Here is a 25,860-nt window from a genome sequence, read left to right as displayed (position 1 = left end):
TTGCTCCTCTTCAGCCCGGGATGATTTTCCTCGCAGTGCGTGTGGCCGCTTGGGGTGGGAGGTCAGGACTGGGGCAGGAGGCCAGGTCCCTTGGGTCCTTTTCTCCCTCAAACTGGCCCTGTTGGAGTATTCACACCCATTCTACCAAGGGCACCAAGAACATTTATTCATGGAGGCCGCCATCTGCATGGCACAGGGAGGTGGGGGGTCCAGGGAGCAGTGAAGGTGCAGGTAAGGGCGGGCGGGGAGTGGGAGAGCCCAGCAGCGGGGGGCTGGCAGCTCAGTTGCCTCTGAGGAGGGCCTGGGTCCACCCCCAGCCCCAGCCCCAGCCCTGCCTGCTTTTCTCAGGATGTGACCACCAAGACCCCAGCGGCAGGCTTCCTGCGGCCAGAACCTGGAGGACACTTGCTTTGTCTCCAGCTCCTCCTTCTCCACTCTCAGGCAGGCCCCCTGGAGGAGGGGAAGGCAGGGTGGAGACGCCCCAGGGCCAGGACACCAAGGAGGGTGCTGCTTGCCTCGCTCCTGTGTTCCCAGCTCGGCAGCACCAGCTGCTTCTGCGGAGCCTGCTGTAAGAAAGCCGAGAGCAGCGGGTCACAGCCTCACTCTTCTCTTTCCTTACATCCCAGTATCTCCTCCTGCCACTCATGCGCCTTCTGCCCTATGCACGGCTCTTTCCCAGCTCCAAGAGGGCAAATAAAGACAATAAGAGCAAAGGTAATGACCTGGAAAGACCCAGTTCCTCCACCGGCCAGCTGTGTGGCCTTGAAGAACCTGAACCTCTCTGAGCCTTAATTTCCTCATTTGCTAAAAAGAGAGGTAATTGCACCTGGTAGAGGGGTAGATGCAAGAGGCCTGGGAAAGGGCTTGGCGCCTTCCACAGAGGGGAAAAGGAAATGTTAGCTGATGGATGGAAGGAAGAAGAGAGGGAAGGAAGGACAGAGGGGAGGGAGGGAGGGAAGCAGATTCTCGCCTGAGTCGATCAATTGAATAGCGCCAGGCCTGTCATCTCCACTTTCATAAATGAGGAAATTGAGGCTCAGTCTCTGGGGCGAAGAGACCCTCCAAGTCCCTCACGCAGTAAGCAAAGCAGGAAAGCCAAGCGCGCACCCAGGTCACCTTCCTTCCGGATGCTCCTTCCCGCCCAGAGCGCCTGCTGCATATTCCTGTGTCTGTCCATGTGCACGTGGTCCGGCTCTGAGTGCCTCCCCCACCAACCCCAGCGTGCCCACTGCACTCCAGGCAGGAGGGGTGGAAGCTCCGCTCTTCACTTCTTGAGGCTTTCATTTTGCCTCTTTGCTGGTGGCATCTGATTTTCAGAGCTGGGCCCCCACTGGACAACCTGCCCATCGTCCCTCACTGCCAAGCCAAGCCCACACTCACCTGTGTCTCCCCTGCCCTGGGAGCTTAAGGTTCTGGGGGTCTGAGGGTGGTGTGCTCAGGACGGAGGGCAGTCCTCTCGTGTTCAGGCACCTGCAGAGAGAGGAGGCCGCTGGGAGGGTGGTGCCTCAGACCGGGCAGGTGTGTCTGGTGGAGCTAGAGCAACCTGGGCAAGTCAGGAGCGGGCAATGGTGTGTGGCGGGCGCCACCTCGTGGTCACTGTGCAGATCGCACGCCGCGGAGCAGGGCCGCCCTCCATGCACGTGTTGTTCCCCTACGTCAGGTTAGCCACTGTCCAGGGTGCTGGGGCCCCGCGAGGACGACACGGAGTCCTCGCCCCCCTAGAGCCATGGGAAGGAGTTCAAGGGAAACGCACAGTAACAACGAGAGTTGTAAACGCACACAAGAGGCTGACGACCCAACCCGGGGGGACTCGGGCTGTGCCTAACCAACTTCTGAAAGATGAGTGGTAGCGCGCCAGGTGAGAGGCAGCGTGGCAAGCTCCCTGAACTCAGGCAGGTGCACAGGTGAGGGAGGGGGAGGCGCAGGGGAGGCCGGAAGGGGATCAGTAGGTGGAGTGCGGTCGGGGCGCATCAGCCCTGCCTTGGCTTCGAGGCTTAGATTTGATCCTAAAGATCATCTGTGGTCCTCATCTGTGGTCCTGGGGAAACTCTGTCTCACCCCCGGCCTCTGGGAAGCCACCTCATCTTCCAGATAAACCACCCAGAGGCCAGGGGACATGGGGACGGCCTGATGGTGGCGTGGTGGAATTATACTACTGGAAGCCGAGTACGGCTGAAGGGTATACAGCAGAGGGGAGGTGTGAACTTCGAATAAATTATAAGATCAAAACAGAACCCAGAGGGAGCTTCTACATATGGGAATTGGTAACATTTTTTAGTTTATTTCTTTAGTATTGAATGCATGTGGTTTCTAATTGTGGTGTCTAAAATAGTTTAAGTTCTGACTTGAAATGCAGAACGAAAATAACTGCGCTGCTAAAAAAAGAAAGTTTATTAGGAGTGTAATAACACGGAACACTGCTTAGGGTAGAGAGAGAAAGCACAGGACACCAGATCGGGTGTGTAATGTCATCTCAGCTGTGTAAGAAAAAGCTATGCGGACTTAAAGAGCAGAGACTGAAAAGATATACACTAAAATGTTAACAGTGCTTGAATTAGGGTGATGGAATTTCTATTTTTCTCTCCTTCCAGATTTTCTTTAATGAGCTTCTATTCTTTTTATAATTAAAAAAATAATTTAAAGAGAGTGAATTTAAAAGGCTTATTAGTTACGTACTTTAAATTGGTTTATAGTGGATATTACTTAAAATTACCTTGAAAACTCCTGGTATGGTTTTAAAACTACGGAGCCAAAGGGAAGGCAATCATGGGCGGACCTGTGTCTCAGGGGCCACAGATACAGGCTGGGTCCTCACCCTCGTCATGAGGGGAAGGTACAGGGGGCAAGAAGGACCCTCGGCATCTGCCATCGTCTAATGCCGATAAACACCTCCAATAATGATTCGTGGGGAGGAAGGCCTGCCTAGGTCACAGAAAGCTTCTAGAACAGTGTTTCTCAAGTTGGGTTTTTGGACTGATGCTCCTCTAGATGCTGAAAGTAGTGGATGTCACAGAACTCAGGTTCTGCGCCAGAGCCACCTGGGTGCTTGGCCCCAGGCGGAGCCCCAGGCCCTGCTGAAGCAGACTTTCTGAGCAGGCGCCTGGGAAGCTGCATTTTCACAGGGTCTCCAGGTGGCTCTTACGGAGACTGAAGCTGAGCACTGCACTGTGATTCTTAACCGAGGCTGTATATTAGGTTCACCTGGGGAGCTTTAAGTGAAACCCTAATATACAGGCCCTATGCCACAGACCAATTAACTCGAGGCTTTGGGGGCGGAGGCCTGGGGCTAGAAGGCTTTTAAACCCCCAGGTGGTTCGAGTGTGCATGGAAGGGCTGGAAACCGCTGGTCTCGGGCAGTGGTTCATGGACGTGTGAATCACATGGGGGCTTTGAGAACAGAGGGCTGGGCCCCACCCCCTGAGCTGTAGATGCAGCGGGTCTGTGTGGGGCTCAAGAATGTGTGTTTCTAACAAGGTCCCAGGTGATGCTGATGCTGTTGGGGACCACACTTTGGGACTCTAGACCACAGCCTTCAACCCCCAGCAGGCACAGCCTCTGGATAAAAGAGCGGGATGACACAGGCTTTGTCCCCAACCCTCAGCTCCGACTCCCAGGCCCCAGCCCAGCTGACGTGGGCAGGGTCCGGGGAGGGTGGCCGCAGCTGCCGTTGTGCAGGGAGATGAGCCGAGGACTCACCTCCCAGTAGACTGCATCATCAAAGCAGCTCTGGTCGGGGGCTTGGCCCCAGAATGGAAGTTTCAAAATGAGGCCTAAAGAAAGTGGGAGGTCACCAGAGGTCAGGAACTCCTTCCTCTGCCAACCCAGCCCTTTCCCTCCGCTGGGAACATCCCCCCATCCCACAGTCACGGGGCGGAGATGGGGTTCCTGAGAGCTCTGGGCTGGCCTCTGCTGTGCCCCCACCTTCTCTGGACCAGCCACCTCCACTCACCCACGATGATGCCGCCCACCAGGGCCATGGCCAGGGAGATGAAGAGGCCGGCAGCCTGGAGGTTGGCCTGCATGCTGGAGTCCAATTTTGACCTCAAACCAAAGGCCTGGATAAGCCTGGGGTGGAGACAGGGGCAGGTCAGGACCCCAGACAGAGGCCAATTAGCCATTGCTGCCACCCCACAAATGTGAATGGGCACCAAGGCTCAGTAAATCCTGGTCCTCACACTTCCCATCTGCAAAATGGGGGCGCCAGACAGATCAAATGGTCTCTACGATTCTTGTGGAAGGAGGGAGGCCCATGAAACAGTGATCCAGACTGAGGAAGGAAGGGGGTGGAGACATAACCTTGGACCCCAGAGGAACAGCAGGAAGGACTGGAGAAGGAAGGAGGGAGCCCCACCTGCACGCTCTCATACATACCCTTCCTCTCCATACACGGCACTGTTGGCAAAGGCTGCCGTCACGGCACCGGTGATGCCGCCTATGATGCCGGGAATGCCATGCAGGTTGTGAATGCCGCATGTGTCCTGGATCCGCAGCCGGGACTCCAGGAATGGCTGGAGAGGGGAGTGGGGTGCTGCTCAGCCCAGGGCCTGTGGCAGCGGCCCCACGAGGCCAGGATTCTGGAGGCCCCAAATACACAGACCCAGGATTTTCCAGCCCCATCCCCCTCCCGAGGGACCCCTAGGAATACAGACACCCAGCACTCTCCAGCCCCCAGCCCCTCGCCTGGGGCTCTCACCTTCAGGTACACAAAACCCAGGGTGGAGATGATGCCGCTGCTGAAGCCGACAATGAGGGAGCCGTAAGGCATGAGCATCATCTCGGCTGCAGTGCCCACGGCCACCCCTCCCGCGAGCGTGGCGTTCTGGATGTGCACCTGGGCCGGGCAGGCAGAGCAAGCAGGAATTCAGTCCTCCCCTATAGCGTGGGCCTGGAGGAGCTGACGCCCTGGGAGCCAGGGGTGGCTCGAGTGCACTCAGCAAGCCAGGAGCCTGCAGAAGCTCCAGCCGGGGCCCGGGCTTGGGACGGCTGCCCCTGTGTGCTCTGCACATGTGCACCCACACCAGGAGTTGGCATCCTCCGTGCACACAAATCAGTGTACTTGTGTCCGTGCCGGTGAGCCCTGTCTGTGTGTCTGCACGTTCCCTTTATATCCGGGAGCCACACATACCTGTGTGCCTGGGTTCGCGTGTCTGACATTCTCTACATGCATGGATGCCAACGTCACGCACCTGTGGGGACTGTGTATATGTCCACACCCGTGTCAGAGGCTGTGGGCTTGCAGGATGCCAGCTGACTGGCTCTGGGGGTCTGCGCTCGTCAGGCGCTTGTCAGGCACTCCACGGGGAGCCCAGGAGGTAAGGACAGGTCCCTTCCCGTGTTTGCAGGTGAGGAGATTGAGGGGCAGGGAGGTTAAATGACTTGTGGAAGAGCACACAGCCAGTGAGAGGCAGAAAGAGGTCTGGATCCAGGTCTGCGGGGAGCCACAGCCCTGACCTGGACCCTGTCCCACGTTCCTCCCTGCGTGTGGGTGTCAGATGCACACAGGTGTGCCCATGTCAGTGTGTCTGGTTCTCCTCCCCCCGGGTGCCTGAGCCCCACCTCCCTGCTCAGTGACTGTCCACTGCCTCCAGGGCTCCCGGCAGTGTCTCAGCACAGATGCTGTCAACACCGCGGGCTCTGGGGGGAGAACGAGGAGGAGCAGCCAGGTGGTCCAGAGCCGCGGGCATAGCAGAGCCTCCAGGAAGCTGGCTCCGGGCTCTGCCTAAATTGGCTATGCAGTCTGGACAGACCACTTCTCCCCAAGCCTCAGTTTCTTCATCCACAAGATGGGTGCGACAGTCCTCATGCTGCCCACCTCACAGAGCTGTTGGCAGGGCCTGGTGCTCAGCGCCCCTCCCCGCAAGACTCCCCACTGCTCCCCCACTACTCACCATGTCCAGCTTGCCCTTCTTGTGCAGGGCGCTGGACAGTGCCACCGAGGTGAGCACGCAGGCGGCCAAGGAGCAGTAGGTGTTGATGGCAGCGCGGTGCTGGGCGTCCCCGTGGCTGGACACAGCTGAGTTGAAGCTGGGCCAGTATATCCACAGGAAAAGGGTGCCTGGCCGGACCAGATAGGGCCAGTGGACCCGGGACAAGAGGCATCAGTTAGAGGGCCCTACAGAGCTCAGAGCCATCCTGTCCCTTAGCGCCACAGATGGCAGATGACTCCCACGCCAGCTGTTTCCCACTCCGGAGCTTTATGCATCTGGGGGCTCTTCCCAGAAGGCCGTCCCTGCCTTACTCCCCACCTAGCTCTCCGGGAAGTCCACCCTGAGCCTGTAACCGGGCTCCATGCACCCCCTGCTCCCACAGCACCATGGGACAATCTTTTTCTCCACTATAGGGAGACCATCCAGAGGCATTGGCATCTCTCCCATGACACTGAGGAGCTCCTTGAAGGCAGGGCTGGGATTTAAGAGACCAGAGAGGGTGGTTGACATGTGTTCTCTGGAATAAGTGGACACAGGAAGTCGCCTTGCCCCAGCCCAGGGATGGAGGGACGGTTCCTGGTTACCACTGTGTCTGCCCTGGGGCATCCTACGGAAAACACAGGGTGAGTGACCCACTTCTTCCAGCCCCACGGGGAAAGGGGACAAGGATCCTAGAAGAATCTACAGGCAACCTCCCTCTGCCCTCTCCACAAAAGGAACTGGCAGCCACACACCAGACCACATGGGGATCAGCTGTGATCATGGCAGCCTGGACTCCTCATGGCATCCCTCAGCCATTATGGTGGTCCTCAGCCATCATGGCGGTCCTCACCCCTCATGGTGGTCCTCGCCCATCATGGCAGCCCTCAGCCATCATGGTGGTCCTCACCCATCATGGTGGTCCTTACCCATCATGGCAGCCCTCAGCCATGATGGTGGCCATCAGCCATCATGGTGGTCCTCAGCCATGATGGCGGCCCTCAGCCATCATGGCAGCCCTCAGTCATGATGGCGGCCATCAGCCATCATGGTGGTCCTCACCCATCATGGCAGCCCTCACCCATCATGGCAGCCCTCAGACATCATGGTGGCCCTCAATCATTATGGCAGCTCTCACCAATCATGGCAAAGAGGTCCGAGTGATACACAGGGCTCTGCGGCTGCTTGCTATGGTGTAGGTTGGGTCGGTAGAGGATCCAGCTCACTGTGAGCCCAAAGTAAGCGCCGAATGTGTGGATGGTCATGGAGCCCCCTGCATCCTTCACCTGGGGTACAAGGGGCCTGTCAGGCTCTGACACCTTCTCTCCCTCCCCCACACACAGACAGAGGCCCAGCTGTGTCTGACTCTGTGAGCCGCAGGATGGAGCCCAGGGCCCCCGCAGAGCAATCTACTGGGGAGGAGAGAAAGAGGGGGTCCCTGAACCCAGGCTGTAAGCCTGTCAACCAAATGCCAGGACATCTCCATCAGTGAGTGCGATTGGGCCCCGATGGCAAATGCCAGGCTTGGTGAGGGACTTGCTCAGCTGGAAGAGGTGAAGCCCAGCTGGAACCCAGGGCAACCTCCTATCTAGTTTGTCAGCCACTAGCTCCCACTTTGTCTTAATTCCTCGGGACTCCCTCCTTCCCTCTGGGCCTGCCCCTCTCCACATTTCCTTCTAGACAACCACTCCTGGCCCGCCACCACCCCATCCAGGCTGCGTGACCCATCTCCCCTGCCTCCTGTCACACTCCTTGCCCTCCAACCTCCCACCTAACCTCCCACCGTCCACCCCATCCCCAGCCTCCTCTTGCCTGCCTCCCAAAGTCAGAGCAGGCAGAGTTGGTCCCCTCCCAATCTGTCCCTTCCTGCCCTACCCACCTCCATGCCTCTGGACTTCTTTAGGTCAAGTTCTTCATTTACAAAGTGGGGAGATGGCCGGGACTCAGCAGGGCTGTCTCGAGGATTAAGCTAGACACCTTGTGTAAACACTCTACGGCTGCTGGACTGATTGAGCCTTCCTCCCCTGCCCCCACCTGCCCTCCCTCAGCCTCCTCTTCCTCCCCGCTCAGAACCAATCTCAGAGGAAATGCCAATCAGAATCATAGGCTCGCTCCTTCATTTTGGATGGGAAAACCCAACCAGAGAGGTAAATGTGTCATCAAAGGTCATAGAGCCAGTTGTGGAGTTGCTGACAGAGCTGGGTTTCCTGACCCCCAGCCTGGTGGGTGCCTCTCCTAGCTGTGTGACCTTGGGTGAGCCCCTTAACCTCTCTGAGCCCCAGCTTTCTCATCTGTAAAATGGGGTAATAATTGTGCCTATCTCAGAGATGAGGGTTAAATGGGATATCCCATGTGAAGCAGTCAGAGCAGGGGCCAGCCGAAGACAAGGGCTCCTTACATGTCGCCAGTGACTGTTGTGTTTAAACTTGGCTAAAGAGAGGCGGAAGGGCTGTCACGCACTAGAAGACTTTCTGGAGCAGATCATGGAAGGTTCTCGACGGCCTGAGGAGCCTTCCCTGCTCTCCACTCACCCAAGATGCTACCATCAGCCTACGCCAGCTCACACCCACAGGCCCCAGCGCCTGCCCCTCGCCCCGCCCAGCTCCTTCCTCCCCCTCGCCTCGCACCCCAGCCAGTCTCTGAGGCTTGTCCAGAGTCTCCTGAATCACCCACTGTCTTCTCTTCATGCTCGCCCAGTCCCGGTCCCAGCCTCTTTCCTGGGCTCCCTGCCTCCAATCGTTCTCACCGCAGCCAAAGTGACATTTCCATGGCGTGTGTCCGACCATGCCACTCCACTGACTGACACCTTCCGTGCTCCCCACTGCCCTCAGGATAACGTGAGACCACGCCCGACACGGCCCCAGGAGTCTTGATGGCTGGTGCTCCTCCCCCACCCTCCCTACCCCTCCAAGTCCCCTCTCAGCACAGCCCGCCCCCCAGCCAGCCCCAAGCTCCTGAGACCTCTCACTGAGGCTCTCGCCCAGGCCTCTGCCCTGCTGTTCCCTCTGCCTTGAATGCCCTTGCTCACTCCTTCGCCTGGTTATCTCCCACCTGACTTCGAGCGTTGATACCTCTTCCTCCAAGAAGCCCCCTGACCTGGTTCGGGCACCCTCCTCTAGGCCACCTCGCCCTTGAGCTCACTCCTGATCATACTGTGTGGTCACTGCCTGTTGACTTGCTGGCTCCCTCACTAGACTGCGAGCTCCTTGGGGTCTAAGGGTGAGTCCTGCTCACCTCTGTAACCCAGCGCCTGCAGCGTTGCCCGACACGGAGTCAGACTCCAAAATTCAGGCACTTGACAAATATTTACGGAGCGCTTATTAGGCACTGACCTAGGTGCTGGGGATAGAGATGGTCCAGGCAGACAAGGTTTCCTGCCCTTATTAGATAAGGAAAAATGCTGTGAAGAAAATAAACCAAGGCCGTGTGAGAGACAGTGACTGGCAGGGTGTAAGGAGAGAGCAACACTGGGTAGGGGAACCTGGGAGGGCCTCTCTGAAGAGGCAGCATTCCAGCTGAGACCTCAATAGTGAAAAGGCCTGAGGGACGAGCATTCCCGCAAAGCGAACAGCAAGTGCAAAGGCCCTGAGGTGGGCCGAGCTTGGTGTGTTTGAGGAGCCAACAGCAGGGTATGATCACAGCACAGAAAGATCGGGAGAGAGTAGACGAAAAGCTTGGCGAGAAAGGCTGGGGCCAGAACATGTAGGGCCTTGTAACAAGTGTAGGTTCTATTCTAAGTGAAATAAAAAAAAAAATCCACTGGAGGGTTTTAATCAAGGGAATGGTCTTATATGCATGAATAACAGACCACCATGGCTGCTGGTGGCCATTGACCTGAGAAGGTGCCTGGGGTAGGGATGAAGGGGGGACAATGAGCCAGGAGGAGATACAGTGGCTTGGACCAGTCTGGTGGCTAAAAAAATGACAAAAGGAATAACTGAATGTAGGGTGTCCTAAATAAAGCCCTGGGGAGAGGTTCCAGGCAGAATCCAAATGTAGAGGAGTTGGGGGCTCAGAAATGGGTGGAGTCCCTGAACGACCCCCTCCCCTGCTAAGGTACCAAAGAGGTTTCTGAGCTAGACTCAAAGGTGCCCCTTACCTAGGCCACTGAACTGGCTAACCCCAAGGGGCATCATTTCTGCCATAGTCCATGTGAATGGCACCACTGTGCAGTGCACGATCTGCGCAGCTGTACATGGCAACCTTGGGATCCTTCCTTACAGATGTACCCCCTCAATACACTGGGTACTTTTCTTGGCAGGGCAATCTGGGAATGTGGTGTATGTGCAGGACATCCCGCGCTTTCATCTGATGTGCAGGAAAGAGAAAGGAGGAGAAAGCCAACATCTGAGGAACCACTGCTCTGCCCAGGTGCTGAGTGCTTTGCTAGGTGGCCTATGATCCCTGCCCAATATATGTCATCACTCCCACTTTAGAGATGAGGAAACTGAGGCTCAGGAGGTCCAGTGACTTGCCATGGTTGAATTGAATCCAGCTGGCGTGTCTCCCCAGCCCTCTCTATCTCTGTCCCCCCGTGTCCCCTCCAGCACTATGCCCATCCTGAGCCCTGCTCACCTCCAGCAGGCTGAGGAGAATGAACTCGTTCCCCGAGAAGAGGGTCACTTGGAAAAGTGTCATGATGAGCAGCTGGATAGGGCTGACCTTGCCCAGCAAGGCCCCAAAGGCCACACAGACGGAGCCCACGCAGAAGTCGGCATTGATGAGGCTGTGGGGAGACAGGGCGGGCAGAGGAGGGGCTGAGGCAATGGCAGGAAGGGGCGCTCCAAGCCCTGGCTTTGAATCTGGGCTCGGTCATCTGTGGGTCTGGGCTTGTGGCTTAACCTCTCTGAGCCTCACTTTCATCCTCTGTGATAAAGGGCGCGTAACATCTTAGAGCTGCTCTAAGAATTAAAAGAAAGAATAGGTGCAGTGTCCACACAGCAGTGGCGCCTACTAAAGGCCACACCCTTCTTTGCAGCTCCCACCCCAGGCCCCCTCTCCTTACGGGCAGCTGGTGCTCAAGGCACCCAAGGGGTCTGGCTGCTGTTGTTGAACACACCCCATATTTGGGGCCTTGCCCTGGTCCTCCATCTTCTGCCTACCCTCCCAGAACCTCCCCTCACTGCCTCCTCTTCCAGGCAGCCTTCTTAGATTCCTCCAGCCAGATGTGGTGTCTGCCTCCAGACCCTTAGCTCTCCCTCTACAGACACCCCTCCTGCTGGCATCCTGGGCCTTGCTAGAGTTTGAGCTATTGTGACCTCCTCTTCCTGGGACAGAGGGTCTGTGTCCAGGGAAGAGAGAGAGGCCTTCCTGTAGGAGATGGGGAACTGGGGGCTGGGTGGAAGGAGGGGCAGGAAAGCCAACGGAGAGAATGGAGGCAGAGGAGCACACAGGCCCTCCTTAAGTCTGGACTCTGAAAGCCCAGCCAGGTAGCAGAGGGAGGATGGGGAGGCAGACAGCCAGGTGGACATTCTGTGGATGAAGCAGCCCCTGGTTCCATCTACATGCCCACTTTGCCTAACCCAGGCCTCCTTGTGCCCTGCCAGCAGCAAAGTAGTCCTGGATCCCAGGGCAGACCTCAGTGTGGCTCTCCGAGTCAAGAGAGCTGTTCATCGGGGAAGGTTTAGGGCCAGTAGGGGCAGTCACATGCAGAGGAGCCCCTCCCCCATGTGCAGGGCTCTGTGTGTGTGTGTGTGTGTGTGTGTGAATCATGAGCTGAGAAGTGAGAAGCGAGCTGATTGTAGGGCCAGGATGTGGAATGGGGACAGGGCACTGCTCTGTTAGGGTCCCTCCCAAGACAGAGGATGGTCACTGGAATGTCCGCTTCCCTACGGGCCTCATTCACTGAGGTGTGCCCAGAGCCTAGTGCAGGGCCTGGCTGATGAATGATGTTGGTTGTCAAGGGCCAGGCCCTGAGATGCCTGCTGGGCGCTGCACATGCCCTCCTGTACCACACCTGGACCCTATGGGACAGGCGCTGTTATTAGCTACATCCCATGGGTGGAAAATGGAGGCTCAGAGGCTGAGTTCTTTGCCTGAGGTCCCAAGGCTGCAGCCAGCAGACCCACCTGACAGAGGCGACCATTAGCAAGGAGTGAGAGAGCCAAGAGCTCACTCCTTGGGCCATCAGCACCTGGGAGATGGAGATCTGGACGCCACAGCCCAGGAGGGCCCCAGGAGGCTCGGGCAGGGCCTGCAGGGGGTACCACCCTGGAGTGGCAGGTGCCACCTGGAGGACTCCTCAGCAGGGACAGGATGGAAGCCGGGAGGAGGGTCCCCAAAGTCAGGTCTGGGGACAACACGCTCATCTCAGCCCTGAGCACCGGACGGAAATCAGCTCCAGCTCAGTGGCTAAAAATCAAACCCCTGAAAGCCAATTTGCCCAAACTCGGTTTGTCAAGTGACCAGCTTGCTAAGTAACTGTTTCACCGAAAACCTAACTCACAAAGTTCACAATGATCCCCTTTGAAGATTTTTAAACGTTGTGTACCTTTGATTTTCATTTAGCCATGGAGCTATCTTGCCACAGCAGCCAAACAAAAACATTATGGATATTGTCATGCTCTGGGTATATGTCCTTGGGAATGAGAATTTCCTGTGTATTTTGCACCGCAGGGTGATACACATGTCAAGGATTTTAGATACAAAAAGACTGATTTATTTGTTCCAACGCATTTTCCATCTGGTCAACTCTCTCCTGCTTCTCTTAATTCATGGATTCATTAACTGGCTTGAGTGCATTAATATTTTGCAAATATTTGGCATATGTTTTACATTTCAGACGCCTGGCCTATGACACCTGACTGGTGCCCTATATGTGACAGCAAGGATTTACGCTTTAAATGTGGTTTTATACCAATTTGCCTCTAAACTCTTTCTCTGGACTTGGTTTTCGAGCGGGCTAATGAATGTTCATTTTCACACACCAAGGACAACTTTCTCAAATTAAAAAAATTTTTTCTTTAGCCCAAATTGTCATATGTCTACAGAAATTGAAGACAGCCTAAACTGGACTTACAGAAGAACCTCCAATAAACCAAAACTTGACTAAACTGGGAAAAATTCTCCCAAAGGCTGTCGATTCTGTCCTGTGCAACACGAATTGGTGTAGGTTTCCTAAGTTGCCATGGCCTAGACTGTTTGATAAATGAGCCATTCAGTGAGGTGGCTGCTTGGCAGGTTGGTTTGAGCAAGTTGGCTTTGGGCAAACTGATTTTATAAGCTGGTGGTGGTGTTGGGGGAGGCACACACTGAGGGTGAGACCCCCTCAGCCAGAGGGAGGGGCTGGGTTTCCTGAGGGAGAGGCCGCTGGTGTTCACTGGACCAAAGGGTTATCACGGAGAAAAGTGATGAGAAGGATGGAGGTGAGAAGAGAGCGGGAGAGGGTGCCCCCTTGGAGGCTGAGGCACGGAAGGGCTTCATCCCGAAGGCTCCGCACCCACACCTGCCTCACATCTCTGTCCCGTGCCTGCGCCCCGGGTGGGGACACTGGCCAGGCGGGGAGAGGCACCTCCCTCGACTGGATTCCCCCATTCGATGTTCCCTCCAGACCAACTCCTGAGGCTGGCTGGGGCAGCCGCGCTGTCTCCGGGTCCCCCACCCCAGGCCCCGGGGACTGCGGTCTCTCAGGGCCATTTTGATGTGCCAGGGTGGAGGCCCGGCCGGCCCCTGGAAGGAAGTCCGGCCTCGCATTCCTGCAGCCTCGTCTGAGAGGGAGGGAGACCCTCCCTCCTTCAGTACCTGGACACCATCAGAACTTCTACCCTGCAGACTGGCTGATCGGGAAGCAGTGTCTGTGTGTGTGTCTGTGTGCGGTGTTTGCCGCAGGCCCCAAGCAGACAGGTTGGAGGACTAGGAGCCGGCTCACAGTCCCAAGCCCCTGGACCCGCCCCCTCACCCGCCGGGCCCCGCCTGGTGCGCCCCGCCCCGGGTCCCCGCCCCAGGCCCCGCCCCCTCATCCGCCAGGCCCCGCCCAGTGCACCCCGCCCTCTCATGATCCAGGCCCCGCCCAGAGCGCTCCGCCCCCCCCCAGGCCCCGCCCCATCACCCGCCAGGCCGCGCCCGGCTCAGTGTGCCATGCCCCTCCACTCCACCAAAGGTCGGTCCCCTCAGCCGTAGGGCCCGGTCCAGTGACCCCCGCTCCCCAGGTTCCCGACCCGGGCCCCGCCCCCTCTCGTTCCGGGTCCCGCCCAGTGCGCCCCGCCCCTCACCCGCGGGGCCCGGGGCCCGGCCCCCGCCCGCGCCGCGCTCACTTCTCCACTCCTATGAGAATGTAGCCTTCCCTGTAGCAGTGCAACCAGCCCTGCAGGAGCAGCGCCCACTGGATGCCGAAGGCTGCCAGCAGGAAGTTGAAGCCCACGCCGCTGTAGCCGTAGCGCTGCAGGAAGGTCATGAGGAAGCCGAAGCCCACGAAGATCATCACGTGCACATCCTGGAAGCCTGCAGGGAGAGCGCAGCGGAGGGTCTCGGCGGTCTGGCGAAGGCCCACCATAGCCCTGGGTCTGGGCCAGCGAGGCCCGGAGCAGCGCCTGTGTCTTCCCTGCCACTGGGCGGGCCCAGGCAGCCTCCCCAAGCCCCGTCCCCCCATCTGCGCATCTGGATCCTGGTAATGAATGGCTCCGCTGCCGGTGGAGCAGCCTCTACCCCCGTCTTGTCATAAGAGCCTCTAGAAGGGGCTGAGCTGGGGGCCCCCAGATGAGCCCCTACTGTAGACCACTTACACCACTGGGTTATAATGCCGAGAAATGCCTGAGCGCTCCCCCTCAGGAGATGACAGCTCTCACTCTCCACCCTCACCTGGGGTGGAGGTGGGCAGCTGGGCACTTGAAATGGAGGCTGGCCTGTAGATTACACCCAGAGTCTAGGGTCTGGAGCTCCGACCCTCTGGGCCTTACCCCCACAACTCTATTCCTTTACAATGGAGAGGTCAGTCTCATCCGGCCCGGGAGTCCCCTGACTGGCCAGGCACATCAGATCATCACCTGCAGGAAGGTCTCCACATTGCACCCCCACTCGCAGCAAGTACACTTTCCAGCATCACTGAGACCTGAATCCGTACCTCAGTTCCTCTATCTGCTGGGCAGGTAACTCTGAAAAATAACTGAACATCCTTGGGTCCTATACCACCTTCTTCCACGACTCTTCATTGCGAGTGTTGCAGAGATTAGATGCAGATGAGTATGTAAAGCACCTACCCAGTATCCATCCCATAAGAGGTGCTTGAAATGGGCGTTTCATTATTTATTGTTACTTTATTATTATTTGTTGTTACTCAGGCATAGTCTAATTCTGAGTTCTGACCCAGCTCTTCTACCAACTCACAGTGTGGCCCTGATGAGCCACTTCCCCTCTCAGAGCCTCAGTTTTCTCGATAAAACTAAAGGGATGGATTAGCATGATCTTAACTGTCCTCCCAGTGCTAACACTGCATGGTTCTCAATTCCCAGAAAGTGACAGAAGGCAAAGAGCTTTGAGAAGCAAAGACAGTACACAGTTACCAAAGTATGAGACACTGAAAGGAATTGCAGGTGTCACAGGACACAAGGGCAAGATCGAAGGGCTCCCACTGGCCAACTCAGGGACAATTTGAGCACCAAAATAATTATGTCCTATAATGAATTAAAACCACTAAAAAATAGGAACTCAGAATAGGTAAATAAATAGATGAGATAGTAGTGAGGGCTCCTGTTTACAACACGACGCTTAAGGCCCGACTTTTAGTTGTGGAATGAGTACTCAAATTAGAGAATCACCATTTTCACAGTAAAGATCCCATCAGTGGATGCTAAATCCAGCAGAAAATTTTGATGAAGAGCAGGACATTTGCATTGTCTTAAGGAATCTCCGCATACACTGCTTTTCTCCTCCCTCCCTGGATTCCTGAAAAATATCAACGGCATAAAAGACAAAGGCTGCAGAAATGTTCTGGGTTAAAAGAGCCTGAGGAGACAGACCAGCTAATCCCATACCTACTTCTAGCCTGGGTCCTTGGCTGGGGGGGTGGGAGGAGCACTATGAAGGTCGTTATTGGGCCACTTGACAAAATTAGATAGAAACAGTCTATTTGTTCACTTTGGTGTTCCCCAGGAATACCTGAGTGCCCGGGGAGCCTCAATCAATATTGGTGAATGAATGATCGATTACTGGGACCTCAGTAGCACCCAGGGATGCTGGCTGAGCACCAGGCAAGGAGGCCCAGGTGAGGTGGATTTCATGGTCAGGTGAGGCTGCAGCCCCTCTCCAGCCTAATGGCTCCTACCCACAGGGTGGATAGGCCCTGGTGCGCACTGCAGCCTGGCCACAGGTCTGGGGGCAGTGATGCTCATGCTACAGCGGCCCTGGCCTCGCCCGCTCTCATCTGTGCCCCTGCAGGCTTCTCTGAGGGCCAGGCCACAGCCACCTGGAGGAGGCTTAGTGGGGCTGGCACCCTACAGGGTCAGGGGGTGTACGAGCCAGTGCAGAGAGCTGTGGGTCTCGCCCCAGCATGGTGCTCTGACCTTCTGTCTGGAGGAGACCTGTGTGACACACAAACAAACAGCGGCTCGGCCCAGGTGTCATAACGTGAAACAGCTCAGTTCACATATTATCGTGTTTCCTGGTTTATCACGCTTTCAACTGCTGTAGGGGAAAAGAAGCCAACGGATGTGAAGCACCAGACACGGTATTATGGTTATTTTTGGGAAGAAGTGACGAGTGACAGACTGGAGGAGAGGTGTAAAAGATAGGCAGGCAACATATTCAGACTACAATCCCAGAAGCAGGGAGGGGAGCTGGAAGGACGGCAAGGCTGTTGAGAAACACAGAGAAGTAGGAAGAGTTGCCAGGATGGGAGGGAGGTGCGGGTGTAGTGCTGGCCAGGGGGGTTTGAGATGACCACGGGGCGAGGGGTGGTGGTGAAGGCTGGCAGGGCAGTGTGGGAGCAATGGGGCCTGGTGGGGCGGGTTGCAGCTGGCCTCTGAGATGGGGCAGGCCCGAAGTTCGAGCTGTGAGTCAGAATGTGGGCACCATGAGTGGGAGACAGCAGCAGAGAATGGCCTGCCTTGGAGCGAGCAGACCAGACAGGGAAGGCGTTGGCAGGGAGGGAGGTGGGAGGAACCCCTAGGAAAAAGCAGCAGGTGGTGGCCTTTCAAAGAGAGGGGTGTCCACTGGGGAGGAACCATGCAGGTAGGGGCGGAGCTGAAGAGGACTGTGGCGGGGTGGGGGTATTTGCAGTGTCAGGGCTGGCTTCCTCCCTGCCCTCCCCCATCTCACCAGTTCGGTCCTGCTCCCTGCCTCCAAGGGTGCCTCATCTCTCTGCTGGGCCCTCTCCGGGGGTGTCTCTTCCTTCTCCCCCTCCTTCAGGCACGCAGACGTCGGCATCCCTCCCCATGGGCACCTCCCCATTCATCCTCTCACTCCCTTTCTCCTTATCTCCCAAACTGGTCCTAATTTAGAACCCAACGTACCAGTTTATTAATTTATGTTTCATAGTTTGGTGCTACCTACAACACTTTTAATAGTAATGGTTTGAAGGTCCAGACTGCATGGCCTTCAGCAAGGACAGAACCTCCCTGATCTGTAGTTTCTTTTCTATGAAATGGGGGATTGTCACAGTGCTCAGAGAGTGCTCGCCCCAGACGTTTGTGGTGGCAGCCAACGTCCTGGGCTTAGGCCTGGCTCTGGGCAATTGCTCAATCACATTAGCCACGGTTTCTCTTTTTCTCTTCCAAGGCTGACCAGGTGCTTTGCACTGGGTTGGTGACAGGCTGAGGGCCAGTGGAAGCTGCTGAGACACTTCCCCACTCCCTGCTCTCTCTCTGGCCTGAGATGACTCAAGAACCTGCTCTCTCAACCTGGGGGTTCCAGGGGTGTAGCTGGCACACTGGCTTGCAGCCATGAGACTGCCACAAGGGGGCACCAGTACACAGCTGTTCTCACTCCCCCTTCTCCACCGCCACACCCATCCCCTCCTAGCTCGCTCCTCTACCCAGGATGGGTCCCTGCTGGAGCTGAGTTTCTGACATCTGAGGACAAAGTTTCCCAGCCTATGGGCCACGGCACTCCCTCCCCTTCACTGTGTCCGCACAGAAAGAGGGGTCCTGCAGTGGCCTGCATACGGCCCCTTCCCAGCCTCTAGTGGCCAGTCCAGTCTGAACTATTCTTTGAGGCCTGCTGGCCAGTCCCTCAGTTCCCCAAGGCTCTGCGTGCCCCCCTCCCATGCCTCAGAGCCGACCGCAGAACCACACCATCACCGCAAAATCTCGGCAGATGGCCAGGGAGTGGCAATGCCATGGGGGTTGGGAAAGCCAGCGGGCTATGGCGTGGGAGGGCTTGGCCTGTCCCCGCCTGTGCCATTGACTGGCTGAAAGTGTCATGCAAACCTCTAACCTCCACTTCCTGCACCACAAAATGGAAATGAATAGATGCCCTGCCCCACAGGGCATGCAGAAAGCACTGTGTAAGCGGGGCAAGCACAAAGGGACTCAAATGCGATAATAGTTCCAACTGATATTCAAGGAGACATTCCTTGGCCACGTCTCTAAAGGGCTGCTGAGCCTCCACTTAAATACCTTTAGCGACGGGGTGCTCACTCCCCACTGAGGAAGCCTGATACCAGTGTTTATTGCCCTCTCACTTCATGCCACGAGATGTGCCCTACCAGTCGCCTGCCACCTTCAGCCTTCCTGGAGATCCTGTGCATTAAATGACATCCCCACTTTACAGATGGGCATGCTGAGGCCCAGCGTGGTGAGGGAGACGGCTCACTCTGTTTGGTGATGGACCCAGATCGGTTTAATTCCAAAGTCAACCGCCCGGTTACCCTGCCCTCCGCTTGTTGGGAAAGCTCCTGCTTTATGAAGCGGAGCCGAAGCCAAGGCTCAGGTCTCCAGGGGTGCAGGGCGAGCCTTGGCTTCATGAAACAGCCCTTCAGGTGTGTAAACCACGGCCTCCCCTGCCCTGGGTCATCTCCTGGAATGTGTCCCGCTCCTTCTCGACCATGTCATCCTAGGAAGCTTGAGGAGCCGTGGCTCTGACGGCTCCTCCTTGGGCCAGCCTCCTCCAGACACTGCTGGTGGCCACTCAGGCCCCGGAGCAGCAGCCCATGAGGAAGCTTCGTGTTCAGGAGCTAGGCCTCCCAGGGCACTGTCTGAGCGGGTCCAGCTCTGCCTGCTAGCTGCCAAGGGGCCCATGCCCAGGGAGCTGTCCTCAGGCCCTCCAGAGCCAGCTGGAGCTGGACTCCTCTGGAAACCAGAGATGCCCAGTGGGTTCCACTCATCCCCAGGGCAGGAATGAGGCCCACACAGGTGTTGATGGCCTGCAGCCAAGAACCCAGAAAGTACCACAAGGGCCAGCCCTCACCCCACCCCCTGGGAATTGCCTTGCTGCCCAGGAACCCAGGCGTGGGCCCCACCTGGGCCATGTGCCCCCTACTCCCAACCACGGCCACCGTGATCTAGTGGGCCTCAAAAGGGCGGGTTAGGGCAAGAGGAGAGGGGAGACTAGAGGGAGGAGAGTGGTCCAGGAGTGAGGGCTCAGAGCCCTCCGGGGCTCCTACACTGGCTCTCTGGTTTCCTAGTTGAGTGACCTTGGCAAGATACTGTCCCTCTGTGGCCTTGGTTCCCTCATCTGTAGAATGGGAGTCCTAACCATGCCTTCCTCATGGGGTGGTGGTGATGATTAAGGCAGAGAGCATGCACTCGTGGCGAGTGGTGGCCACTGCTTCCTGTTCTTGCCAAGGAATCCTGAGGCCCAGCCTCTCTCCCTCCCCTCCACTCCTCTCTGCCACTTCCTGCTCAGATGCCCAAGAGCCCAGCCCTCACAGGAAACGGCAGGAGGAACTCAAGTCCCTCCTTGATGGCGGGGGCTGTCACCCCCTCTTAGCAACCCCTCTCCAATGCCTTTCACAAGCCCTACCCTTGGGCCCCACGGAGCCCCGCAGCCCACCTCCCAGCATGCTCTTTCGGGGGCTCCCCGCTGTCCTGTTTCTCCCCTCCTCACCACCCCACTGCTTTCCAGGAAGGATCACAGAGCCCCTCTGCCCAAAGCACTTGGCCCCACTGAGGCCGGGTGTGTGGGGGCACACCTCTCTGCTCTCAATGAGTCTGGGAGCCCCTTGGGGCCGGAGACCCAGGATATTCAACTTGTTTGTCCAAAGTGGCCATAAGCCCTGGTTTGCTGGGACAGTCATGGCTCTGCCTGTGTCCTAGCACAGCTCTCCCACCCCTCGCGCTCAAAAGTGTCATTTGGTTGATAAATTATATGTCACCCTATAGATCAGTGATTGTTGAGTGAATAAATGAAGGTGGAGCATGAAAGGTGAGTGTGGAGGGAGTGGGTTGGAGCCAGGGAGACATGAGGACTGCACCCCTCACTGGTAAGGTTCTGTAGCCCCTCTTATAGGGTCTTGTGGCCTCCCACTGCCCAGACATGTCGAGGACCTCATGCTTTACTGGGGGGCTGGCTCTACAGCCAGGAGATAAACGAGAGCCGGAGGGAGGAACGGAACAGACAGAGGAGGGTGTCCAGCTTGCCTGCCTCAGTCTCCCACCAAGGAGCATAAAGGTGGCAACGTGAAGGGTAGATTTGGAGTCTAAATTCCAAGGCCACAGCTGTTACGATCTCTTAAAACATGGCCCTGAGTAGAGCCCAGTAAAGGTTGTGGTCTCACCAGCACAGGGCACACCCCTCTTCTGTCACCTCCCTTCCCCTAGGCTCCATATTTCTATTAATCCGGCCTGTGACTGTGCTAGCTTTTTTGTAGCCACTTAATATGGCTGGCTCCCACTAAGCCTGTAACCCCACTTCTTTTCTCATGCAGGCTCACATCCTGAATGTGTGCAGTTATTTATTTGGCTCTAAGTAAAATGCTATTTCTGGAGGTAAAGAATCCCATTACTGAGGGTATACAAGCCATGGAGGGAACACCAGTTTGGTATAGGCTGTTGGAGGTGAGCATTAGGGTCCCTTCCAGAACTAATGGTCCACGGCTACATGAGCACCAAGAGTTAGAACGACTGTCATTGGCTGCTAGTAGATGGCGTGGAAAACCAGAAAGCACAAGGGCGTGGGAGGAGTCCTGGGCTAGGGGTCCCAGGGGTGGGCCAATCCAAGTGACCTTGGGCCAGTTCTCCCCACTCCTGAGTCCTGGGCATCTGTTTCCTGAACATCGGGTTTCAGGGAGGTTGACATTTGCCTAAGGCCACCCCACTGTGGCCATGATAGAAGTGAGGTCCGGTGATTCCACGGCCACAGTACTGCCGGTACCAGCTAATTCAGGGGGGCTTTGTGTCCCTCTCTGAGCCAAAAGAGGGTAGGGCCATGGTCCCACCCACCTCTCCCTGCAGCAGGGCTGGTGGCCAACGACCTGTCTCTGCAGCCCTTGACATCGGACCTACCCCCTTACAAGCATAGTTGGACAAGCGACCAGGGTCATCCTCTGGTTGGTGACCGAGATGGGACTGGGGTCTTATGAGGACATCAAGGAGGGCTCTCTCACGGGGAGGCTGGGGGCCTCTGAGGGCGCCTGGACGGAGCTGACCCCGGTTGAGTTTTCCCCATCACTTTTTCAGGGAAAAAGGAGCTAGTGCACACCCGGCCGCATCTCCAGCGCGATCTCCGGAGGCTGGCGGGCGCCCCTCGCGGGGAGCCTGGTGGGCGGGGCAGGGGGCTGCGGGCAGCATCGCCTCCTCATGCGCCCCTCCCGGCCAGCCAGTTGTTCCCGAGCAGCAGGCTGCGGAGGTGCGGCCAGGCGGGGCCCTGGGGCAGGTGGGGACCGGCTCGGCTACACCTCAGGTGGGCCCACAGCGTGGCAGCACTTACTCGGGTAGCGATAGTAGAATTCGTTTTCCAGGTCGCTGGAGATGTTACCGGCCAGCTTTTCGTCCATCCAGTGGGCGTCGGCATCGGGGTCGTAGCGCACGAAGATGCAGAAGAGGACCACCAGGGCCACCTCCAGGAGCAGGCAGGTGACCGGCAGCCGCCAGCGCAGATTGGTGTTCCAGACCATGGTGCGGGGGGCGCCTGGCGGGGCAGGCAGCGGGCAGTTCAGCTGCTCGGAGGCGGGAGAGGCTTAAAAGACCCGGGCAGGGGCGGGGCGGGGCGGGGTGGCCGCGTCGGGCTGGGCAACAGCTGACCCGGTGTCGCCCGCGCGCACGCCCAACCGGCGAGGGGACCCGAGGCCCGGGGCTCGCCCGCCACCCGAGGGCCCCGCAGTCCCCCGCGGTGGGGCGGGGGGCCAGCGGCAGGGGCAGGGGCCGAGAGGGCGGTGGGCAGGGGTCCAGGCGCCGTTGACCTCGGTGGATCCCATCCATCCGGGGCGGCACTGCCTTTCCCCTTTGGGGACAGAGAAAGCAAAAGCCGGATCATTTGCTTCCCACCGAGATAAAAATGAAGGAATTCCCAAATGTAAATCATCGTCATCATCATCACCATCGTCATCATCATTGTCATCATCAGTCCTTTCTTTTTCTGACTACGAAATTCACCAAGGGTTCATGAAAAGCCAGGAAAGTCTGAGAAACTGTCACAGACCAGAGAAGCCTGAAGAGGTGTGACAACTCAGTGCCGTGTGGTACCTGGGACTGGATCCTGGAACAGAAAGAGGATATTAATGGAGAAACTGGTGAAATCCAAATGAAGTCTGAAGTGGAGTTGATAGCGATGGACCCACGTGGGCTTCTCAGTTCTGACAAATGTACCCTGGTCATGGACGATGTGAACAGCAGGGGAGACTGAGTCAGGAGTGTGCAGGAGCTCTGGAACTCTCCGTACTGTCTCTACCACTTTTCTGTAAATCTGAAATTATTCCCAAAGAAAAGGGTGCCAAGAAAAAAAAAATATATATATATATATATAAAGGATTGTAAGAACCGTTTTTTTCCCCACGAGTTCATTGAGCTATGATCAAGAATTATCTGTTGGTTAATATGTATGCTTTTCACATGAATTGACCATAGAATTTAAGTTAAATCTACACTTAGTCTGTATTTTGCCAAAATAAATTTGATTTTCTAATTTTCTTTAAAAAAAAGGTAATACAGTGATATTGTAGAGATTTTGGAAAATACAGAAAAGCACAAAGAAGAAACTAAAAACCACCTGTAATCTCATCACCTAAAGGCAACATTAATATGAGAGAGAGATTCATACTATAATACTGATATATAGCCTGCTTTCTTCATTTAATGTTTTGTAAACATCTTTCCATATTCTTCTTCTACAACATCTTTTTTTCTTTTTTTTTGCTGAGGAAGATTTGCCTTGAGCTAATATCCGTTGCCAATCTTCCTCTTTTTGCTTGAGGAAGATTGTTGTTGAGCTAACATCTGTGCCAGTCTTCCTCTATGTTGTATGTGGGTCCCTGCCTCAGCATGGCCACCTAGCAAATGGTGTAAGTCTGCACCCAGGAACCGAGCTTGGGCCACCAAAGCAGAGTGTGCCGAATTTAACCACGAGGCCACAGGGCTGACCCAAAAACATCATTTTTAATGGCAGGATATATTTCAGTTGTACATTATTTCTTGTGTGTCACCACATAAGTGCTCTCTTTCGCCCCCTGTGCCCACCCCCCATGCCCCTTCCCCTGGTAACCCCAGAACTGTTCTCTTTGTCCATGGATTTGTTTATCCTCCACATATGAGTGAAATCATATGGTGTTTGTCTTTCTCTGTCTGACTTATTTCGCTTAACATAATACCCTCCAGGTCCATCCATGTTACTGCAAATGGGATGAATTTGTCTTTTTTCCTGGCTGAGTAGTACTCCATTGTATATACACCACCTCTTCTTTATCCAGTCATCAGCCGAGGGCACTCGGGTTGCTTCCGTGTCTTGGCTATTGTGAATAACGTTGCAAAGGCTATACCATGTTTTATCTAGACAACTCCTTCGGGTTAGACAATGAGGTTGTTTTTGATTCGTTTGGTATCATAAATAACGCTGTCACGAACATCCAGGTACATAAGCATTTGCATAGGTTTCAGTGAATTCCTGTTTTGATACATATCACTAGATTTCCCCCAAACAGAGCATGTGCCTCATGAGCCAGGTGTGAGAGTGGCATCCGTGCACCCTCCCCAACGCTGGGTTTTAACAAATTGATGCCAGTTTGAATCTCAAATTTGTGAAAGCCGCGAATGCCGTGTAGAACACTCGAGGCTGAGCATGGATCAGGGTGCTGGGGACTCGAGTGTGACCCCACCGGGCCAGCATGGGGCACCAGGGTGTCCCCACTCCCTTGGCAGGAGAAGCAGCCTGTTTTAAGACACAGCCAGACACGGCGGGAGCAATGCCAGCAAGAAGGGCCACATGTTACACGCCTGCTGTGGCTGGACTCTTTCGACATATTCTAATTCTCAGTGGAACCCTTGCAAGGCGGCTGTTGGAGCCCCATCCTACAGATGAAGAAACTGAGTTCTCAGAGAGGCTGGGGGACAGGCTCGAGACACACTCTGGGCTGTCTAGTCTCACGACACCTGGCTGCATCCCACTGGGCAGAGCCAGAGCAAGCTTTGACTTCAGGTGCGCTCACTGTTGCAGAGAAAGGCAGCTAAGCACCCAGCAGGGGAGGGAACAGAGGGCAGGGAGGCACGGCTTGGGGAACTCAGGGGAGGAAGTGGGTGGGGGCACCCAGGTCCTCTGGAGTCACCCATTCCCAGTGGGACCATGAGCCCCTTTAGGGTAGGGACGGCATCTGATAACGCCCTCCCCTGCCCACAGCACAGAGCAGGTGCAGAGCAGGCTCTCGGAACCGGTTCAGAAGGATGAGGGGAGGGGCCAGTAAGATTCTTGGAGCACCTCCTGTGTGCTAGGCACTGTTCTAGGCGCTGGGAACTAACAGCAAGCAAAAGAGGCAAAAATCCCTATGCTCATGGAACATGCGTCCTGGGGGGCGGGGGTGACAGAAAGCAAACACTGTTGATGAGTAAAGTAGATTGTGTGTTACAGGGTGATAAGTGCCAAGTAGAAAAAGAAAATGGCAAGTGGGAGAGAGAGAGGGCTGGCAGTGCAAATGTAAACTGAGTGGCCAGGGAAGGTCATATAGGGGAGAGAGGAGGGTAATCAGGGAGGGAGGGAAGGAGGGAGGGAGGGAAGGAAGGAAGGAAGGGAAAGAAATCGATTCTTCCGTGGGTGCTCCTGTCCCAGCTCACCCCTGACCCGGGGCACAAGCCCCCTCAGCAGCATTTTGATGCTACTGTGCAGCTCTCCCCTTCATTGGCTGCCCTCCGTCTTGGTGGTGGACTGAGCTCTCAACTGGCCTCAGTGGCCTTTTTCCCCTCAAGTCGCCAACAGTTTTATTTCTGGTGCCCCTGGGGGAAAAATGGCCACTGCTCCCAGAAGCCTAAGAAGAATGTCTCTTCCCAGAATATTTTCTCTCCAGCTAACACCAGGCCAGGCCAGCAGGCCGCCCCACCTAAGGGGAGGCCGGGATTCTGCAAAGGCCTGTCCTCCCAGGGTGATGGGGCGGGTTGATGGGTATGGTGCAAGGATGGGAGCTCCCTCCTCTGGCCTTCTATCCACTTCCTCCCATCCACAATATCCATTTCACTCATTCGTCACTCATTCATCGCTCTCTTCCTTCCTGGCATTGGCTCACATTATCTGCTTGTTTATCTGTGGTCTGTCTCCCTATCCTAGAATGTCAGCCCCTGAGGGCAAGGATCCCTAGAAGAGAGCCTAACCTAGCTCAAGGCAGTTGTTCATGAATGATTTTTCTAATGAATGAAGGGATGAATGAATGAACTCGAAATTTGTTCAGCTAATCAAAGCATGTTCTGAGCAGATATTGCATATATAGCTCAATATCAGGCCCAAATAACTGCACGGAGATGCCCCCCCATCCTCCCCCACTTCTGTTTGTACTGTCCGAGAGGAGGCACAGGTAACTTGCCCCAGTGGTTAAAGCAGAATCAAGCACTTTCCTATGCAGTTGAGGAGAGCTTGGTGGGCACCGGGGTGATCAGGGTAGGCTTCACGG

General features: G+C 56.1%; 1 protein-coding gene across 4 annotated transcripts; it reads right to left on the bottom strand.

Moving 5' to 3' along the window:
* Positions 1-142: 142 nt before the first annotated feature.
* On the bottom strand, positions 143-22,140 carry RHCG (Rh family C glycoprotein). Of its 4 annotated transcripts, XM_023650082.2 has the most exons (12): positions 21,705-22,084; positions 15,659-15,785; positions 14,159-14,345; positions 10,482-10,632; positions 7,045-7,192; positions 5,889-6,055; positions 4,694-4,831; positions 4,372-4,508; positions 3,950-4,065; positions 3,697-3,770; positions 1,381-1,470; positions 143-563 (listed from the first exon to the last, which is right to left on the bottom strand). In XM_023650082.2, the coding sequence occupies exons 3-11, from the start codon at positions 14,323-14,325 to the stop codon at positions 1,405-1,407; spliced, it is 1,164 nt and encodes a 387-aa protein (XP_023505850.1). In that variant the 5' UTR covers positions 14,326-14,345; positions 15,659-15,785; positions 21,705-22,084; the 3' UTR covers positions 143-563; positions 1,381-1,404. The 4 variants fall into 4 exon arrangements, with proteins under 4 accessions (XP_023505850.1, XP_001499473.2, XP_070122740.1 ...); XM_001499423.6 differs by lacking the exon at positions 15,659-15,785 and having other exon boundaries at positions 21,705-22,140; XM_070266639.1 differs by lacking the exons at positions 3,697-3,770; positions 3,950-4,065 and having other exon boundaries at positions 21,705-22,046.
* Positions 22,141-25,860: the final 3,720 nt, after the last annotated feature.

This window comes from Equus caballus, chromosome 1, assembly GCF_041296265.1.
Source record: "Equus caballus isolate H_3958 breed thoroughbred chromosome 1, TB-T2T, whole genome shotgun sequence".
NCBI classification, from domain to species: domain Eukaryota; kingdom Metazoa; phylum Chordata; class Mammalia; order Perissodactyla; family Equidae; genus Equus; species Equus caballus.
Note: the sequence above shows the minus strand (reverse complement) of the source record. Positions and strands in the feature narration are given on the sequence as shown.

Excerpts from the sequence above, each read along its gene's own strand:
- RHCG (XM_070266635.1), bottom strand. The coding sequence starts at position 21,891 with ATGGTCTGGAACACCAATCTGCGCTGGCGGCTGCCGGTCACCTGCCTG. Across the intron at positions 10,633-14,158 it reads ATTCTCATAGGAGTGGAGAA|CCTCATCAATGCCGACTTCT; the intron begins GTGAGCGCGGCG and ends GTCTCCCCACAG. Across the intron at positions 1,471-4,371 it reads GCCGTGTATGGAGAGGAAGG|GTGCCTGAACACGAGAGGAC; the intron begins GTATGTATGAGA and ends CTCTCTCTGCAG.